Source organism: Pelophylax lessonae (assembly GCF_965119305.1).
Source record: "Pelophylax lessonae genome assembly, chromosome: 12".
Taxonomy (NCBI): domain Eukaryota; kingdom Metazoa; phylum Chordata; class Amphibia; order Anura; family Ranidae; genus Pelophylax; species Pelophylax lessonae.
Window position 1 is genome coordinate 169879710 of NC_138779.1, and position 16422 is coordinate 169896131.

General features: G+C 44.7%; 1 protein-coding gene across 4 annotated transcripts in view; it reads left to right on the forward strand.

Moving 5' to 3' along the window:
* The window catches only part of PPFIA3 (PTPRF interacting protein alpha 3), a 417083-nt gene that overhangs the window by 179743 nt on the left and 220918 nt on the right, over window positions 1-16422 (forward strand). For all 4 annotated transcript variants that reach the window (XM_082273791.1, XM_082273792.1, XM_082273794.1 and 1 more), the window contains exon 9: window positions 2412-2495. In XM_082273791.1, coding sequence (XP_082129917.1) covers window positions 2412-2495 — 84 coding nt within the window. The remainder of the gene's footprint in view (window positions 1-2411; window positions 2496-16422) is intronic.

A 16422-nucleotide genomic window follows, 5' to 3' on the forward strand; every position in this document is an offset into this window, starting at 1 on the left:
AAAATTAAAGTACAGTTGTTAGGTGAAGGCAGGATAGGTTTCTCTGAAGAGATGGGTTTTCAGGGATTGTCTTAAAGCAAACAGAGTAGGAGATAATCAGACATATTGGGGTAAGGAGTTCCATAGAATTGGAGATGTTCGGGAAATGTCCTGGAGGTGGAAAATGGAGGAGGTGTTATGGGAAGTAGAGAGCAGGAGAACTTGGGAGGATTGAAGAGAATGATTAAGTTGGTATTTTGAGACTAAGTTTGTGATATAGCTGGGAGCAGAGTTGTGGATGGCTTTGTAAGTTGTTGTTTGTATTTTGAACTTAATTCGTTGGGTGAGCAGGAGCCAATGGTGGGATTGACACAGAGGAGTAGCAGACCCTAAGTGATTGTTAAGGTGGATGAGTCTGGCAGCAGCATTGATAACAGATTGAAGGGGGGCTAGCCTATGTAAAGGTAAGTCAATGAGAAGGGAGTCGCAGTAGTTGAGGCAGGAGATGACCAGGGACTGAATTAGGAGCTTTGTGATGTCATTGGTTAGAAAGGGGCATATTTTGGAGATCCTGCAGCAGTTGAGGCATATAGTAAAGAGGAACCAGTTCCACTAAGTGAGTCATAATGCAGGACACTCTGGTGATAAAAAAAAAAACAGCTTTATTGAAGTTTGATACCAAGTAAATGGATTGCAACAACATACAAATACATTCACCAATACCTAAATTAAAATAGTGACAGCGTTGTTAAACAAGGGGGGATTTGCAGCTGCACATGCTATGGCCACCTAAACACAACCATTCAATCCACACAGACAAACAGACTAAAAAATTGTTGGCTAGTTAGCACTTCTGTCACAGAGTCCATTTTCCTATATAATAACTGTGGAGATGAAAATATGGTCAGTCCGCAGTGCAGAACAGTGGTTGCGTGTAAAAACAAGTGGAGTGTGGGGCCTGCTAGGGTACAAGTCCGAGTATGATGTCTCTAGTAAAGCACTAGTGAGCCCTTGACCGATAGACAAAGATAACCAGAGTGATGCCATAGTGGAGACAAAGATAACCAGAGTGATGCTGTAGTGGAGCAATGCTAACAGAGTAGCCTCAATAAGATAACATGGAGTACAGCCAGTGGGGGAATGACTCGCCACCTCCTGCGTGCATATGTCTCCTGTTCTCCCAGTAGGTGTTGTAATGGTTACCCGGTGGCTCCTAGTTCAAGCAGCCCGCTCCTCACTCCCGTAGCTCTAAGACAACAGAGTCAAAGACGCATGCTCACAGCCGACATCCCAAGTGATGATGACACGCTGGTGCATTTCGTTAGCCAATAGCGCTGACTTCTTCAGGAGATTGAGCAAGATTTTGCTAGGATTACACCTAGAACCTTTACGTGTGGTGGATGGGCTGATAGTTATGCCATCGATCTTGACACATAGATGAGGAAAAATTATGAGCTCAGTTTTGGATGGATTGCGTTTGAGGAAGTGGTGTGACATGTTAGTTAATTAGTGATATGTGAGAAGACTGAAGGAATAAGCTGAGGGGTAGAGATAAATTTGGATGTCGTCAGCTAAGAGATGGTATTGGAAGCCATGGGAGGCTATCAACTGACCCAGGGAGGAGGTGTAGATCAAGAATAGGGGAGTTCCAAGAACAGAAGCTTGGGGGACCCCGACAGAGAAAGGAAAAGGAGAGGAGGAAGTAAAATTGTAAGTAACAATAAAAGGTGCAGTTGGATAAGTAGGAAGAGAACCAGGGAAGAGTACAGTCATAAAGACCAAAGGCGTGGAGTTTTTTTGAAGAGGAGGGGGTGGTCAACTGAATCAAAGAAAGCAGAAATGTCCAGGAGTAGAAGTACAGAATAGTGTCCATTGGATTTGGCCTTAGTAGATCGTTTGTTAGTTTTAGGAGGGCAGTTTCTGTGGAGTATTGAGAGCGAAATCCAGACTAAAGGGGATCAAGAAGGTTATTCTCGGCCATGTGGTTACTCAGTTGGTTGTAAACCAGACATTAAAGAAGTTTGTATAAAAAGAGCAGCAAGGAGATGAGACCTAGGTTGTTAAGATTGGTTGGATCCAGTGAGGGCTTTTCAAGTTTAAGATTCGCAAATCATTGCATTTTGTTTTTTATGTAGATTTTACACAGTGTCCTGACTTTTATGGAAATTGTGTTGTATACTTGCCCGATTTAAAAAAAACAAATTAAAAAATATCTATAATAGTGTTTTCACTTTTTAACATAATAATGAAAAATATATTTAAATCAGCACTATACATAACTTGTAAGAGTATGTAAATGTGTACTGGCATATATGATACAGAATCTGTTCTTGATGTCTTTAACAATTGTGTTTGTGTAATTTTTTTCTTGCAGTTTTAAGGTACAATTAATTCCCATCTAACATGTCTTTTGTCCTTTCTCTTTCCTAAAGGCTGAAGAGAGGCATGGGAATTTTGAAGAGAGGCTTCGCCAGCTCGAAGCACAGCTGGAAGAAAAGAACCAGGAACTGCAAAGAGTGAGTAGCAAAGCAAGAGTTACCAGTTAGATTTCTAATTTCTCTGTTATTCATTGAGGGACAGTTTCACGCATTTGACATGTGGGTTTTTTATGATCACATCAAAAATAAAGATTTGTAGATCTTAAACCTCCTCAGTTTTTTTTTTACTTTTAATTTAAATTATTGGAAGAGTTTTTAGATTTATTTTTTTTCTGTCAACTAGCTGGTGAGTGTTATTTGGCCTAACAAACAGAAGGGAGGAGTTTGTGGCTGTGTCTCTTAATAACCTCAGAAAAAAATGAGTTATGTCGGGTTTTATTGTTGTGTCCTAAATGGATAGATTATCTTTGGCCTCCTGTATTCTCCACCAAATCTAAAACAAAAATATTTGGCAAGAGTTGGGCTTTGATTTGTAAGGAATTGCAGCCATAAATCAGAAGGAATGTTGTGTTGTCCATAACAACTCTGAACAATATGCTTATGCCTCATTATAGCATTATGGATCACGTAGACCATTACTTTATGCCTATGTGACCAGCTGTGCCTCAGAACTGCTTGTTTAGACACAACCTAATGTTATAGATACCATTACAGTAAAACCTTGGATTGCGAGCATAATTCCTTCTGGAAACATGCTTGTAATTCAAAGCACTCATATCAAAGCGAATTTCCCCATAAGAAATATTGGAAACTCAGATGATTCGTTCCACAAGTCCTTCAGTTTATAGTCTATATACAAAGATTATAGCAATGTGATAGGTTGTGTAACCATAAAATGTCCATCCACAATATGCAGCCTTCCCAAGGGGATTAGAAGCAAAATCTAGCAGAGCTACAGAATATGAGAGATGAGAGGCGCCTCTAGGTGTAGCAATATGGTTACATTTAATGAAGGTTCAACATTTAACAACTCACATGGTTGATGATTAAAATAGGCACATCTAAGTATGCAGGCATCCGGGGTAAAGCTGTCCACATAGACCATCTTCTGAACCACCGGCTCTCACCACTGTCAGTCTGCAATCGTGACCGGGAAGAATAGCCTGCAGTAGAGTGATCTGAAAATAAGGCTTTGAATCACTCGTGGAGTGCAGCGGGGAAGGGATGATGAAGATGGCTGTGCAGAAGATGGTCTATGTGGAGAGCTTTACCCCGGATGCCTGCATACTTACAGTAGATGTGCCTGTTTTAATCATCAACCATGTGAATTGCTAAATATTGAACCTTCATTAAATGTAACCATATTGCTACACTTTAGAGGCTCCTCTCTTCTTTTTTATACATGACGCTACTTGTATATCAAGACATCGCTTGTATATCAAGTCAAAATTTATTTTAAATATTTGCTTGTCTTGCAAAGCGCTCTCAAACCAAGTTACTCTCAAACCAAGGTTTTACTGTATTAAAAATGTAATTTTGGTTGGTTTATTGACCAACACAACTTCTACGGAATAGAGCAATGGGAGCAAAGAGAAAATATATTCCATTAGTTAGTGTGAAATAGCTGCAGAAATTAATTTGCATTTTTCCTATGTTTCCTGTGTGAAAAAAGCCCTCTGAATTGAACCTGTAGCCCTCTGCTCCAGATGATGAAGAATCATCTAGATGAAGAGTTTCTAAAGTTGATTTGATGGCAATAATTGATGTGATTTTTACACTTGAATTGCTTATTTACCATATTTTCATATTTCATTAATTGAGTTAATGTCTCTCACCATATTAGCAATGTGTGAGCTAGGCAATGCAGTCAGCATTTGAACAATTGATAAGCTACCTGGGGTTAGCATTCTGTTCATTAAATCGTTATAGACTTGATCCGACACATAGGCTTACACTGAGAAAAAGCAATCCTCATTTTTCACTGCTACGCAGGAAGTGCATTATGTATTTATTTTGATGAAAACTACACTCAATGTCCATTTTATTAGGTACACCTTGCTATTACCAGATTCAACAAAGTGTTGGAAACATTCCTCAGAGATTTCGGTCCACGCTGACATGATAGTATCACGCAGTTGCTGCAGATTTGTTGGGTACACATCCATGATGCAAATCTCCCATTCCACTACATATCAAAGGTGCTCTATTGGATTGAGATTGGATTCCCCTGTGGGTTTGGGATTTTTAAGGCACTCGGTAGATGTACAAAGTAATTTTTCATAAAAAAAATTATATTTTATTAGTACAAAGCTAAAAAGCACAGAAATGTGCATAATACATCAAAACATATAGAGTATAAATGAAAAACGCAAACCATACATTCTGACACAACAATACAAAAGTGAAGATGTGGTAGTGCAGTGTAACATTAAAACATAAAAATTACTTTGTACATCTAAAAATCCCAAACACACAGGGGAATCCATTTTCACTTCCTTGCTATCTAGGGATGTGGTACGTAAACTAGAGATCCTCATGCTGAGAGGTTTCTGTTCATATATTGGATTGAGATTTGGTGACTCTGAAGGCTGTTGGAGTACAGTGAACTCATTGTCATGTTCAGGAAACCAGTTTAGGATGATTTGAGCTTTGTAACTTGGTGCATTATTCTGCTGGAAGTAGCCATCAGAAGATAGGTACACTGTAGTCATAAATCGATGGACATGGTCAGCAACAATACTCAACAATAAATGCTGTGGCATTTAAATGATGCTCAATTGGTACTAAGGGGCCCAACGTTTGCCAAGAAAATATCCCCAACACCATTACACCACCAGCCTGAACTGTTGATACAAGGCAAGATGGATCTATGCTTTCATGTTGTTTACGCCAAATTCTGACCCTACTGTCTGAATGTCGCAGCTGAAACTGACATTTATCATACCAGGCAACATTTTTCCAATCTTCTATTGTCAGATTTTGGAGAGCCTGCATGAACTGTAGCCTCAGTTTCCTGTTCTTAGGTGATAGGAGTGGAACCCCGTGTGGTCTTCTGCTGCTGTAGCCCATCTTCTTCAAGGTTCGATGTGTAGTGCATTCAGAGATTATATTCTGCATACCTTGATTGTAACAAGGGGTTATTTGAGTTATTGTTGCCTTTCTATCATCTCAAACCAGTCTGCCTCTTCTCCTCCGACATCAACAAGGCATTTTCTTCCACACAACTGCCACTCACTTTCTCTTTTCTCTTTCTCTTTTTTAGACCATTCTCTAGAGATGGTTGTGTGTGAAAATCCCAGTAGATCAGCAGTTTTTGAAATACTCAGACCTGCCTGTCTGGCACCCAACAACCATGCCACATTTAAAGTCACCAAAATCCCCTGTCTTCCCTATTCTGATGCTCCGTCTTCACCACATCTAGATGCCTAAATACATTGAGATGCTGCCATGTGATTGGCTGAATAGCAGTTTGTGTTACCAAGCAATTGAACAGATGTACCTAATAAAGTGGCCAGTGAGTGTAGCTGTCCTAAGTACATATACATTTGCATAATATTCACCCATGCCTATTATTACATAAATTGTTACTAAGCTTGTTTGAATTGAGGCCTATTGAATGTAGTCACCTGAGGCCTTTGCAGCAAAAATTTTGATGTAATCCTCCCCCCCGGAAAGCCCAATTGCTGCCTGCTGTTGCTGTGTAGCCCAAGTTCAGGTGTCTGTGTGCAAGACACCTATCAAGAAATCTGTCTATATAGAAATATAAAAGCCACCAATGCTGACTTTTTTGAAGGCAAACTTTTGATCTGTCGTTCTCACCCTGGTTTCACTGCTTTAGCGAGTGGTTTACCTGGAACATTTAAGCAGCCCGTGAAGTGTTGGGGAGCCTAATATACACATGCTTGTTTGAGGTATGTGGCTAACCTAATTACAAAGAGACGGCATAACAGCCCTGTGGCCAACACCTACAAAAACAAGTCACCCAACACATATTTATCATTGCAGGTTTCTTTTAGGATGATCAAACACCCATGTGCTTGCACATATTTGTATGTTGAAAAATTGTAATTTTGTACTTACTGTTTCTTTGAGTTCTTTTACTGACAGGGAATTTAGTCAGGTGGGCTATACTGCCACTTACAGGAGGATTTGAACACTTGCAAAAAAAAAAGACAGTGATCAGCCTTGTACTACCCCCAGTGGCGTATTTAGTTTTTGTGCTGCCCTAGGCCTGACTAAACTTGTGCACCACCTAATTTAAATGACCCACCCCTTCCTGTAAAGGCCACACCCCTTCCTGTCTATGACCCGCCCTGTCATCTGTAAACCACAACCACAGTCTATCAGTGCAGCCTCATCAGTTCCCATAAGTTCAGCCTCATCAGTGCCTATCAGTGCAGCCTCATCAGTGCAGCATATCAGTGCTGCCTTATCAGTGCAGCCTCATTAGTGTGCCCATCAGTGCAGTTTATCAGTACTCACCATTGCCGCCTGATCAGTGGCCATCAGAGCAGCATATTAGTGCCCATCAGTGCAGCATATGAGTGCCCATCAGTGCCTGGGGTAGAGGAGAGTAGGCGGAGCATTTGGCTGCAGTGCCACACTTATTAGCATTGGCGGCCGTCGGGCCAGTTGTATTAAGTGTTGTCGGAGGCCTGCGGTCTGTCCGAATGTCCTGACTGGCCAGTATTATCCTACTGGTAGGTAGCAGTGTGACCGCCTTATGGGGGAAGCAGACTGATTTGCCTCCTGGACCCTGCCCTCAGGCCCAATTCACCACATAAGACTGGCACTATACAAAACGTGTAGCTTTTTGCTGCCCCCCCCCCCTGCAAAGTGCTGCCCTAGGCCTGGGCCTTGTTGGCCTAGACCAAGATACAGCACTGACTACCCCTCCCACCTTTAGCATGCTTCTGTTTTGTAATACAGCAATTCCAAAAGCAAACCATGAACACAGAGGGGTGAGATCTGTGTCCCTAAATTAGCTCCAAGAAATAGATAGTAAGTAAAAAAAATGTTTTTTCACATGATTCAGAGACGATTGGGGCATCCACAAGCAGTCCAAATAAAGGGCAGAGAACAGCAGCCTAACCCGAACAAGCCCACAAGAAGCAACAACAGAACTTGTGACTGCCTGCATCTCAGAGTCCCCTGAAGGACCTTACAGCCAAAACTGGCATGGGATTAGGCCTGAACATCTACCTGGTAGAGCTTAGAAAGCATATGAACAGAAAATAGGGTAGTAGCTTTGCAAATCTGGAAAATAGCTACCTGGTGCTGACAAGCCTGAGAATCACCTATAAATCTAGTACAGTGTACTTTAATAGGAAAGGGTGGAACCTGATTCTTAAGACAATAAGCCTGAATGGTAATCTGTCTAATAAACTGAGAAATGGTGGAGCAAGAAGCTAGTTCCCCTTTTAAGGGGATCATCATGGATTAAAAAAAAGAGACTTAATGGAAGAAGAGGCTGCGTAAATACACACCACACTAACCACATCCCGGCAATGAAGTGAAACCTCCTTCTGATGTACTGGAGGCAGATGACAGAGGGATGGAAGAACATTGTCTTGGCTGAGCTGTAATGTTGATGCAACATTAGAAACAAAACAGGCTCTATGTCTGAAAGCTACCATGTCCCGTTGTAAAATCAGGATGTTTCTTTACAGGATAAGGGAGCTAGTTTAGAAACACATCTAGCAAAGGTGATGGCAACAAGGAAAGCGACCTTGTGAGCGTGGAAAGGAGAATATCCCTGATGGAATCAAAAGGCAGTGTCTGACATGCCAAGAGAACTAAATTCAAATCCAATGGAGACAATGGGGAGCTACATGAGTGATCAAGTCCCTAATCAAGGAATAAGAGGCTAGTGATCTCTGGAACAAGATCACAAGAACTAAGATTTGACCTTTGATGGTATACTCGGGGTCAATTCCTGATCAAGGTCTTTCTCGAGATGGAAACTTTTCCACATAATTATTTCTATGTGTGATGGTCCACTTTGTGGGAAGTGGACTTTCTAGCCATCAGCATTGTGGAATTATTTATTTAGAAAGGTCCCTGTCTATCAAGACCTGGGCTTCAAGAGCTATGCTGGTAAAGCCAGGATGGTAAACCGGATTTCAGGACAGACTATTGAGATGATCTGAAAAGGAGCATCTGCATTTCTCTATCGCTCATTGACAGACGTAGTCTTCTTGATTCTCAAGAGCTGGGTTATGTTGTCTCCGCAGGAGTAGGACTAGGCAGAAAGACAAAACGTTCTGGCTCCACCTTAGGGGCAGTCCCTGAGGGTATATCCTCCCTCTCTCTGCTACAGGGAATCAGTTTTTTTCTGTCTAGTCAGGAGTAAGGACCTAAGTTCCTTGCTGGGATCTTTTGGTCCTGGCAAGATTTTTTTCTTTAGAAAAAACATTTTTTAGGTAGTTTTTCTCCAGTGTTTTTTTCCTGTGAGATCTTCAAGCAAAAACGCCGGACTGGGCGACACTTGTGGTCACCCCAGCCGGCCTACGAGCCCGCGCAGACCATTGCATTGCGCTTGGTCGGCCGCGACACATTCAAGTAAGTATGCGGGGCCGGGCGACGGGCTGGATGTTGAGATCCAGTGGTCACCCCGGTTTCTGCCTACGAGCGCGTGCAGACCAGAGCTCCGCGCTGGGTCGGCCGCGACGGAGTCCCAGTGGAGGGACTGACCTTGCGAGTTAAAAGTCTCGCTTGGACGCCAGGAACCAGAGAGTCGAGGCGTCCGGAGTGGTCCACAACCCCCCACCCCGGTGGAGAGGGTATTGTGAAGAGAGGGTGCCTGTCGGTTTGGTATGGTGAGTAAACGTTCCCTTTTTTCTTTCCTCGTTATGAGGCAGTATGAATTATGGGCCCCTCCATACATGGTCAGTATATATCTGACACTAAAAAGTCCCCCTTGTAAATACAGTATGTGTTTGTGGGAAGTGGACTTGGTTTGAGAGCTAACACTCTACCCAGCAGACTGTAATATTACAGCAGACATAGGAGGTATAATCCTACCTTATTTGTAGTGTATCTCCTGTAGATCAATATATCGCCACTTAGCAGAGATGCAGGTGGATGTGCTGGGAAAACGATTTTGGCGGTCCGCCGCCATTTTGCCGTAGACCAAGTGCATGTATGTCCTCAGGTCACGCCGGCCGCCATGTTTTTGGAGCCTTATGTCTCTTGTATGGGGCGGCCATGTTTCATGAGCCCAGCTACCTCGTGGAGAGCTGGGAACGCCGGAAGGCGTACACAGGGGGCGGAGCCACGTCCTTCTACCCGGGAAAAAGCAACAGCTCCTTCCAGTCTGTAAAAGACAGATGCTGACTGCAGTCGGTTGGAAACTTCACTGCATCGGTTGGTGAGCCTTGGGGGTCCCTCTCTCTCTCTGTGGGGATCGAGAAGCAGGTACTCTGAGGGGCGCTATTGCGCTAGGGGGAGACACATAAAAAAAAAAAAAAGTTTTTTTTTTTTGTGTTTTCTGGCAAAGGTGTCCTGAATTAACATGGACCCTGCCACTCATGTATCTCCTCCGGATCCCCTCGAGGGGTCTGCAGGATCCTCCAGCACCCCACTGACGATTGAATCATTGTCAGCTATTATGCAAACTTTTGTGTCCCGGGTGGAAGTGGCTTGTCAGGGACAGGGCGCAAGAAAGCGACCCCCGCCTAACCCCTTATTATCTGAAACCTCGGATTCAGACTCTGAGCCTATTTCTGCAGTTGCAGGTACTTCATCTGGGATTGGTGTCTCGGGTACTGTCTCTTCAGACAGTGAGGAGGATGTTTCGGCATCAGCCATAGCCAGAGAGGAAGCGTTGGTAAACGCACTCATTGTATCTGTTCAAGAAACCTTAAGATTACAGGGTATTCCGTCGGAAATAGCTGAAACTGAAATCCCTTTTGGGACTAAAAAACGCATCAAAGTGGCGAAGGTTTTTCCATTGCCCAAATGTTTTGGCAATCCAATCGAAGAAGAATGGCGTCTGCCAAAACGCACTTTTACTATTTCTAAATGCATTAACAGGCGTTATCCGTTTGAGGAAACCCTCATTAAGAAATGGACAGAACCACCTGTGGTGGATTCACCAATTGCTAGATTGAATAAAGCCACGGTTATTCCTCTAGAAGACGCTCCGTCTTTTAAAGATCCAGTGGATCGCAAGATAGAAGCTATGTCTCGCACCATGTTTTCCTTGATTGGATCAGCTTTCAGACCTATAATAGCTATTGGTCTGGTTTCGCAGGCTGTAACTGAATGGACCAAGTGGTTACGCCGGGACTTAGAAGAGGTCCCTCAGGCGGTATCAGATTTGTTGGAACAAATGATACAGGGGTTACAGTTTGTGTGTGATGCGGCGTTAGACGCCACTCCATTATTGGCGCGAGCATCAGTCTCAGCAGTGGTTCTCAGGCGTACACTGTGGCTAAAAGGTTGGTTAGCCGACCAAGGTTCCAAAAAAGCATTGGCTAATATCCCCTTTTTAGGAGAGCGTCTATTTGGAGCCAACTTAGATGAGATCATTAAGGATCTCACGGGTGGAAAGAGCACCTTTTTACCGCAAAATTTTAAAGGTAAAGGAACTCGTCAAAGACGAGGGCCTTCTTTTTCTGCTCACAAGAGGTTTTTTCGTCCCGCGGGTGAAAAAATTAAGTCCTCCAAAGCTCCTTCAGGAGGCGTCAGGGGTCGTTGGTCGGGCAAGCAAAAGCCCGCCCCCTCCAGACCTGAAGATAAATCGTCCAAAGCCTGAAGGTGCGCCCCCACCCATAACTGGGGTGGGGGGACGTCTTCGCCGGTTCCCGGATCCATGGCTTTCCAGAATCCCGGACAAGTGGGTTTGCGAAGTCATAAGGTCAGGGTACAAGATCGAGTTTCGATCTCTCCCACCGGCGCGATTCTTCCCTTCCAATATTCGACTATCCCCGGATCGTTTAGAAGATCTGCGGAGAGCAGTCACGGATTTACTACAACAAGGAGTGGTAGTCCACGTTCCTTGGACAGAACGTTTTCAAGGGTTTTATTCAAACCTATTTACAATACCCAGGAAAGAGGGCAAAGTGCGTCCAATTCTGGACTTAAGGGCACTCAATTCTTTTGTCAACATAAGAAAATTCAGAATGGAGTCCATTCGCACAGTAGCAGCCTTCCTGCATCCAGGGGATGTCCTAGCGTCCATAGACATCAAGGACGCATATCTTCACATTCCCATTTTCGCAGGACATCAGCGGTTTCTACGCTTTTCCGTAGAAGAGAACCACTATCAGTTTGTGGCGTTACCTTTCGGTCTCGCCACGGCTCCTCGGGTCTTCACGAAGGTGTTGGCCCCAATGTTGGCACTACTGCGCCAAAGAGGCATATCGATTCTTGGTTACCTAGACGATCTTCTGCTTCATGCAGAGTCTCCTCAGACCTTGCTACAAAACATAGAAATTACTATGATTTCTTTACAGGAATTCGGGTGGCTGGTGAACCAGCAAAAGTCATTTCTGGTTCCCACCCAGAGGCTCGAATATCTGGGTCTAATTCTAGACACAGTCAGGACAAGAGTTTTCCTTCCGGTAGGGAAACTCCGAAAGATTCAATCAGCAGTCCAGTTGTTACTATCCAACAGCTGGTCTTCCCTTCGGACTTGCATGAGGGTTCTGGGGTTGATGGTGGCTTCCTTCGAAGCAGTCCCATTTGCCCAGTCCCATACCCGAATTCTTCAGCAAGAGATTCTTCTCAGATGGAATCGGAATCCGGAATCCCTGGACAATCAGATCCGATTGAGCAAACAGACCAGAGAGTCTCTGGTCTGGTGGCTTCGGTCTCCGATGCTCAGCCAGGGAAAGTCATTTCTGCCAATATATTGGACGATAGTGACCACGGATGCCAGTCTATCCGGATGGGGAGGAATTCTCGGTCAGTTATCTGTCCAGGGACTTTGGTCCCCGGAAGAATCCAGGTTACCGATAAATGTATTGGAACTGAGAGCGATTTGTCTGATTCACTGGACCGAGCAGCTCCAGGCAGCCCGGTTCGGATCCAGTCGGACAATGCCACGGCCGTGGCTTATGTCAATCACCAGGGGGGCACCAAGAGTGTCCGAGCGGCCAAAGAAGTGGCTTGCATTCTTCGCTGGGCGGAACGATTTGTTCCAGCTATCTCTGCGGTGTTCATTCCGGGGGTGGAGAATTGGCAGGCAGATTATCTCAGCCGTCAGACTCTGGATCAGGGGGAATGGTCCCTCCATCCAGACGTTTTCCACCAGTTGTGCCTACGGTGGGGCACCCCGGATGTGGATCTGTTGGCATCACGATTCAACAGGAAAGTACAGAGATTCGTGGCTCGCTCCCGCGATCCTCTAGCAGAGACCGCAGACGCACTGATCGCCCCGTGGGGGCAATACCAGCTGATGTATGCCTTCCCTCCTCTCGCGTTACTGCCAAGACTTCTTGGCAGGATAGAGGAGGAAGGAATTCCAGTAATTCTGGTAGCTCCGGACTGGCCTCGTCGAGCTTGGCACGCCGACGTGGTCAGACTGGTGGCAGACGTCCCGTGGAGACTTCCTCTCAGGGAGGACCTACTGTCTCAGGGACCGATCTTCCATCCTGCTTTACGATCGCTGGCTTTAACGGCCTGGCTATTGAGACCCAGGTGCTGAAGGACAAGGGATTGTCAGCTTCAGTTATTCCTACTCTAGTTGAAGCAAGGAAAGCGACTTCCAGAAAGATTTATCATCGCACATGGAAGTCCTACATTGCATGGTGTGAACCTTTGGGGTTCCGTCCACGGTCTTATTCGGTTAGTCGAATATTAGCTTTTCTGCAACAAGGGGTTGAGCAGAAACTGGCCTTGAGCACTATCAAGGGTCAGGTCTCAGCTTTAGCTATCTTCTTTCAGAAGCCTTTGGCTACTCATTCCTTGGTGCGGAATTTCATCCAGGGGTTGCGACATCTGGCTCCGCCAGTGCGCGCGCCGTTACCACCCTGGGATCTTAATTTAGTATTTTCGGTTCTTCAGAAACCTCCCTTTGAAGATATTAGGGAGATTCCTCTACCTACGTTGTCCCAGAAGGTGGCCTTCTTGGTGGCTATCACTTCTGCACGCAGGGTGTCAGAACTGGCCGCTTTATCTTGTCGTTCCCCATATCTGGTGGTTCATAGAGATAAGGTGGTTCTTCGTCCGAATCCATCCTTCCTACCAAAAGTGGTTTCAGAATTTCATCTGAATGAAGAAATTGTATTACCTTCCCTGTGTCCTAAGCCCAGTCATCCTCGGGAGTTTGCTTTACACTCCTTGGATGTGGTCCGGGCGATCAGGGTATACTTAAAAACGACAGACTCGTTTCGCAAGACGGATTCACTTTTTGTGATCCCGGATGGACCCAAAAAAGGGTTGCCTGCATCTGCCGCGACCATTTCCAAATGGATCAGACAGACGGTGGTACAGGCTTATTCTATTAAGGGTCGGGAGCCCCCGTTCCCTGTTAAGGCGCACTCCACTCGGGCACTTAGTGCGTCATGGGCCTTTCGCCATCAGGCGTCAGTGGTCCAGGTGTGCAAGGCGGCTACCTGGTCGTCGGTGCATACCTTTACAAAACATTATAAAGTTGATGTAATGGCATCATCTGATGCCGTGTTTGGCCGCAAGGTTTTGCAGGCCGCCATTTGAGGAGACCAGGGTCTGCCTCGAGGGTTTTTTCCGTTGGAAATTTTTCTTTTGAGTCTCATTCTTTGTTTATAATGAGCCTTTAAAACTTCTAGTTTGGCACCGGTTGGGCCTTCTAGATTGGATTTTGATTTTTTGTCAATCCCACCCCTCATTTGTGGCACTGCTTCTGGATGTCCCAGCTCTTGAGAATCAAGAAGACTACGTCTGTCAATGAGCGATAGAGAAAAATGGATTTTTGTAAGATCTTACCGTAAAATCCTTTTCTCTTAAGCTCATTGACAGACGTAGTACCCGCCCCTCTATCATTGAGTTGGGTTGGGTTCAATTCTCTGTTACTGCTTTAGAACAGAACTGATTCCCTGTAGCAGAGAGAGGGAGGATATACCCTCAGGGACTGCCCCTAAGGTGGAGCCAGAACGTTTTGTCTTTCTGCCTAGTCCTACTCCTGCGGAGACAACATAACCCAGCTCTTGAGAATCAAGAAGACTACGTTTGTCAATGAGCTTAAGAGAAAAGGATTTTACGGTAAGATCTTACAAAAATCCATTTTTTTTTTTGATCAGGGTAGAGTACTACAGCCGCCTAGGCCACTCTGGAGCTATGAGTGTCGCCGGAATGCCTTTCATATCAATCATGTGTAACAGACAAGTAAGGTGTTTCAGGGGGAAAAATCACACTTAGCCTCCAGAGAAGGAACGACTTGTACCAGAGATATATTTGGAGATAAATTTGTCCAGTTTGTTATTGAGTCTGGGTGCCAGGAGGTCACATCTGGTGTCCCCCCCACCTGTGACATACAGTATCTCACAAAAGTGAGTACACCCCTCACATTTTTGTAAATGATATATGTTATTATATCTTCATGTGACAACACTTACGAAATGACACTTTGCTACAATATAAAATAGTGAGTGTATAGCTTGTATAACAGTGTAAATTTGCTGTCCCTTCAAAATAACTCAACACACAGCCATTAATGTCTAAACCGCTGGCAGCAAAAGTGAGTACACCCCTAAGTTAAAATGTCCAAATTGGGCCCAAACTGTCAATATTTTGTGTGGCTGCCATTATTTTCCAGCACTGCCTTAACCCTCTTGGGCATGCAGTTCACCGGAGCTTCACAGGTTGCCACTGGAGTCCTCTTCCACTCCTCCATGGCGACATCACGGAGCTGATGTTAGAGACCTTTTCACTCCTCCACCTTCTGTTTGAGCATGCCCCACAGATGCTCAATAGGGTTTAGGTTTGGATACATGCATGGCCAGCCCATCACCTTTACCCTCAGCTTCTTTAGCAAGGCAGTGGTCATCTTGGAGGTGTGTTTGGGGTCATTATCATGTTGGAATACTGCCCTGCGGCCCAGTTACCAAAGAGAGGGGATCATGCTCTGCTTCAGTATGTCACAGTGCATGCTGGCATTCATGATTCCCTTAATGACTTGTAGCTCCCCAGTGCCGGCCGCACCTAGACCATGACATTCCCACCACCATACTTGACTGTAAGCAAGACACACGTGTCTTTGTACTTCTCACCTGGTTGCCGCCACACACGCTTGACACCATTTAAACCAAATAAGTTTATCTTGGTCTCATCAAACCACAGGATATAGTTCCAGTAATCCATGTCCTTAGTCTTCTTGTCTTCAGCAAACAGTTTGCAGGCTTTCTTGTGCATCATCTTTAGTAGAAGCTTCCTTCTGGGGCGACAGCCATACAGACCAATTTGATGCTGTATGTAGCGAATGGTCTGAGCACTGACAGGCTGACCCTCACCCCCCCCCACACCCCTTCAACCTCTGCAGCAATGCTGGCAGCACTCATACGTCTTTTTCCCAAAGACAACCTCTCAATATGACGCTAAGCATGTGCACTCAACCTCTTTGTTCGAGCATGGCCAGGCCTGTTCTGAGTGGAACCTGTCCTGTTAAACCACTGTATGGTCTTGGCCACCGTGCTGCAGCCCAGTTTCAGGGTCTTGGCAATCTTCTTATAGCCTAGGCCATCTTTATGTAGAGTAACAATTATTTTTTTCAAATCCTCAGAGAGTTCTTTGCCTTAAGGTGCCATGTTAAACTTCCGGTGACCAATATGGGCGAGTGCTAGCAATAATACTAAATTTACCACACCTGCTCCCCATTCACACCTGAGACCTTGTAACACTACTGAGTCACATGACACCTGGGAGGGAAATGGCTAATTAGGCCCAGTTTGGGCATTTTCCCTTAGGGATGTACTCAGTTTTGTTGCCAGCGGTTTAGACATTAATGGTTGTGTGTTGAGTTATTTTGAAGGGACAGCAAATTTACACTGTAAAGTGAGCTGTACACTCACTACTTTACACTGAAGAAATGACACTTTGCTATAATGTAGTCACATGAAAAGATCTAATAAAATATTTACAAAAA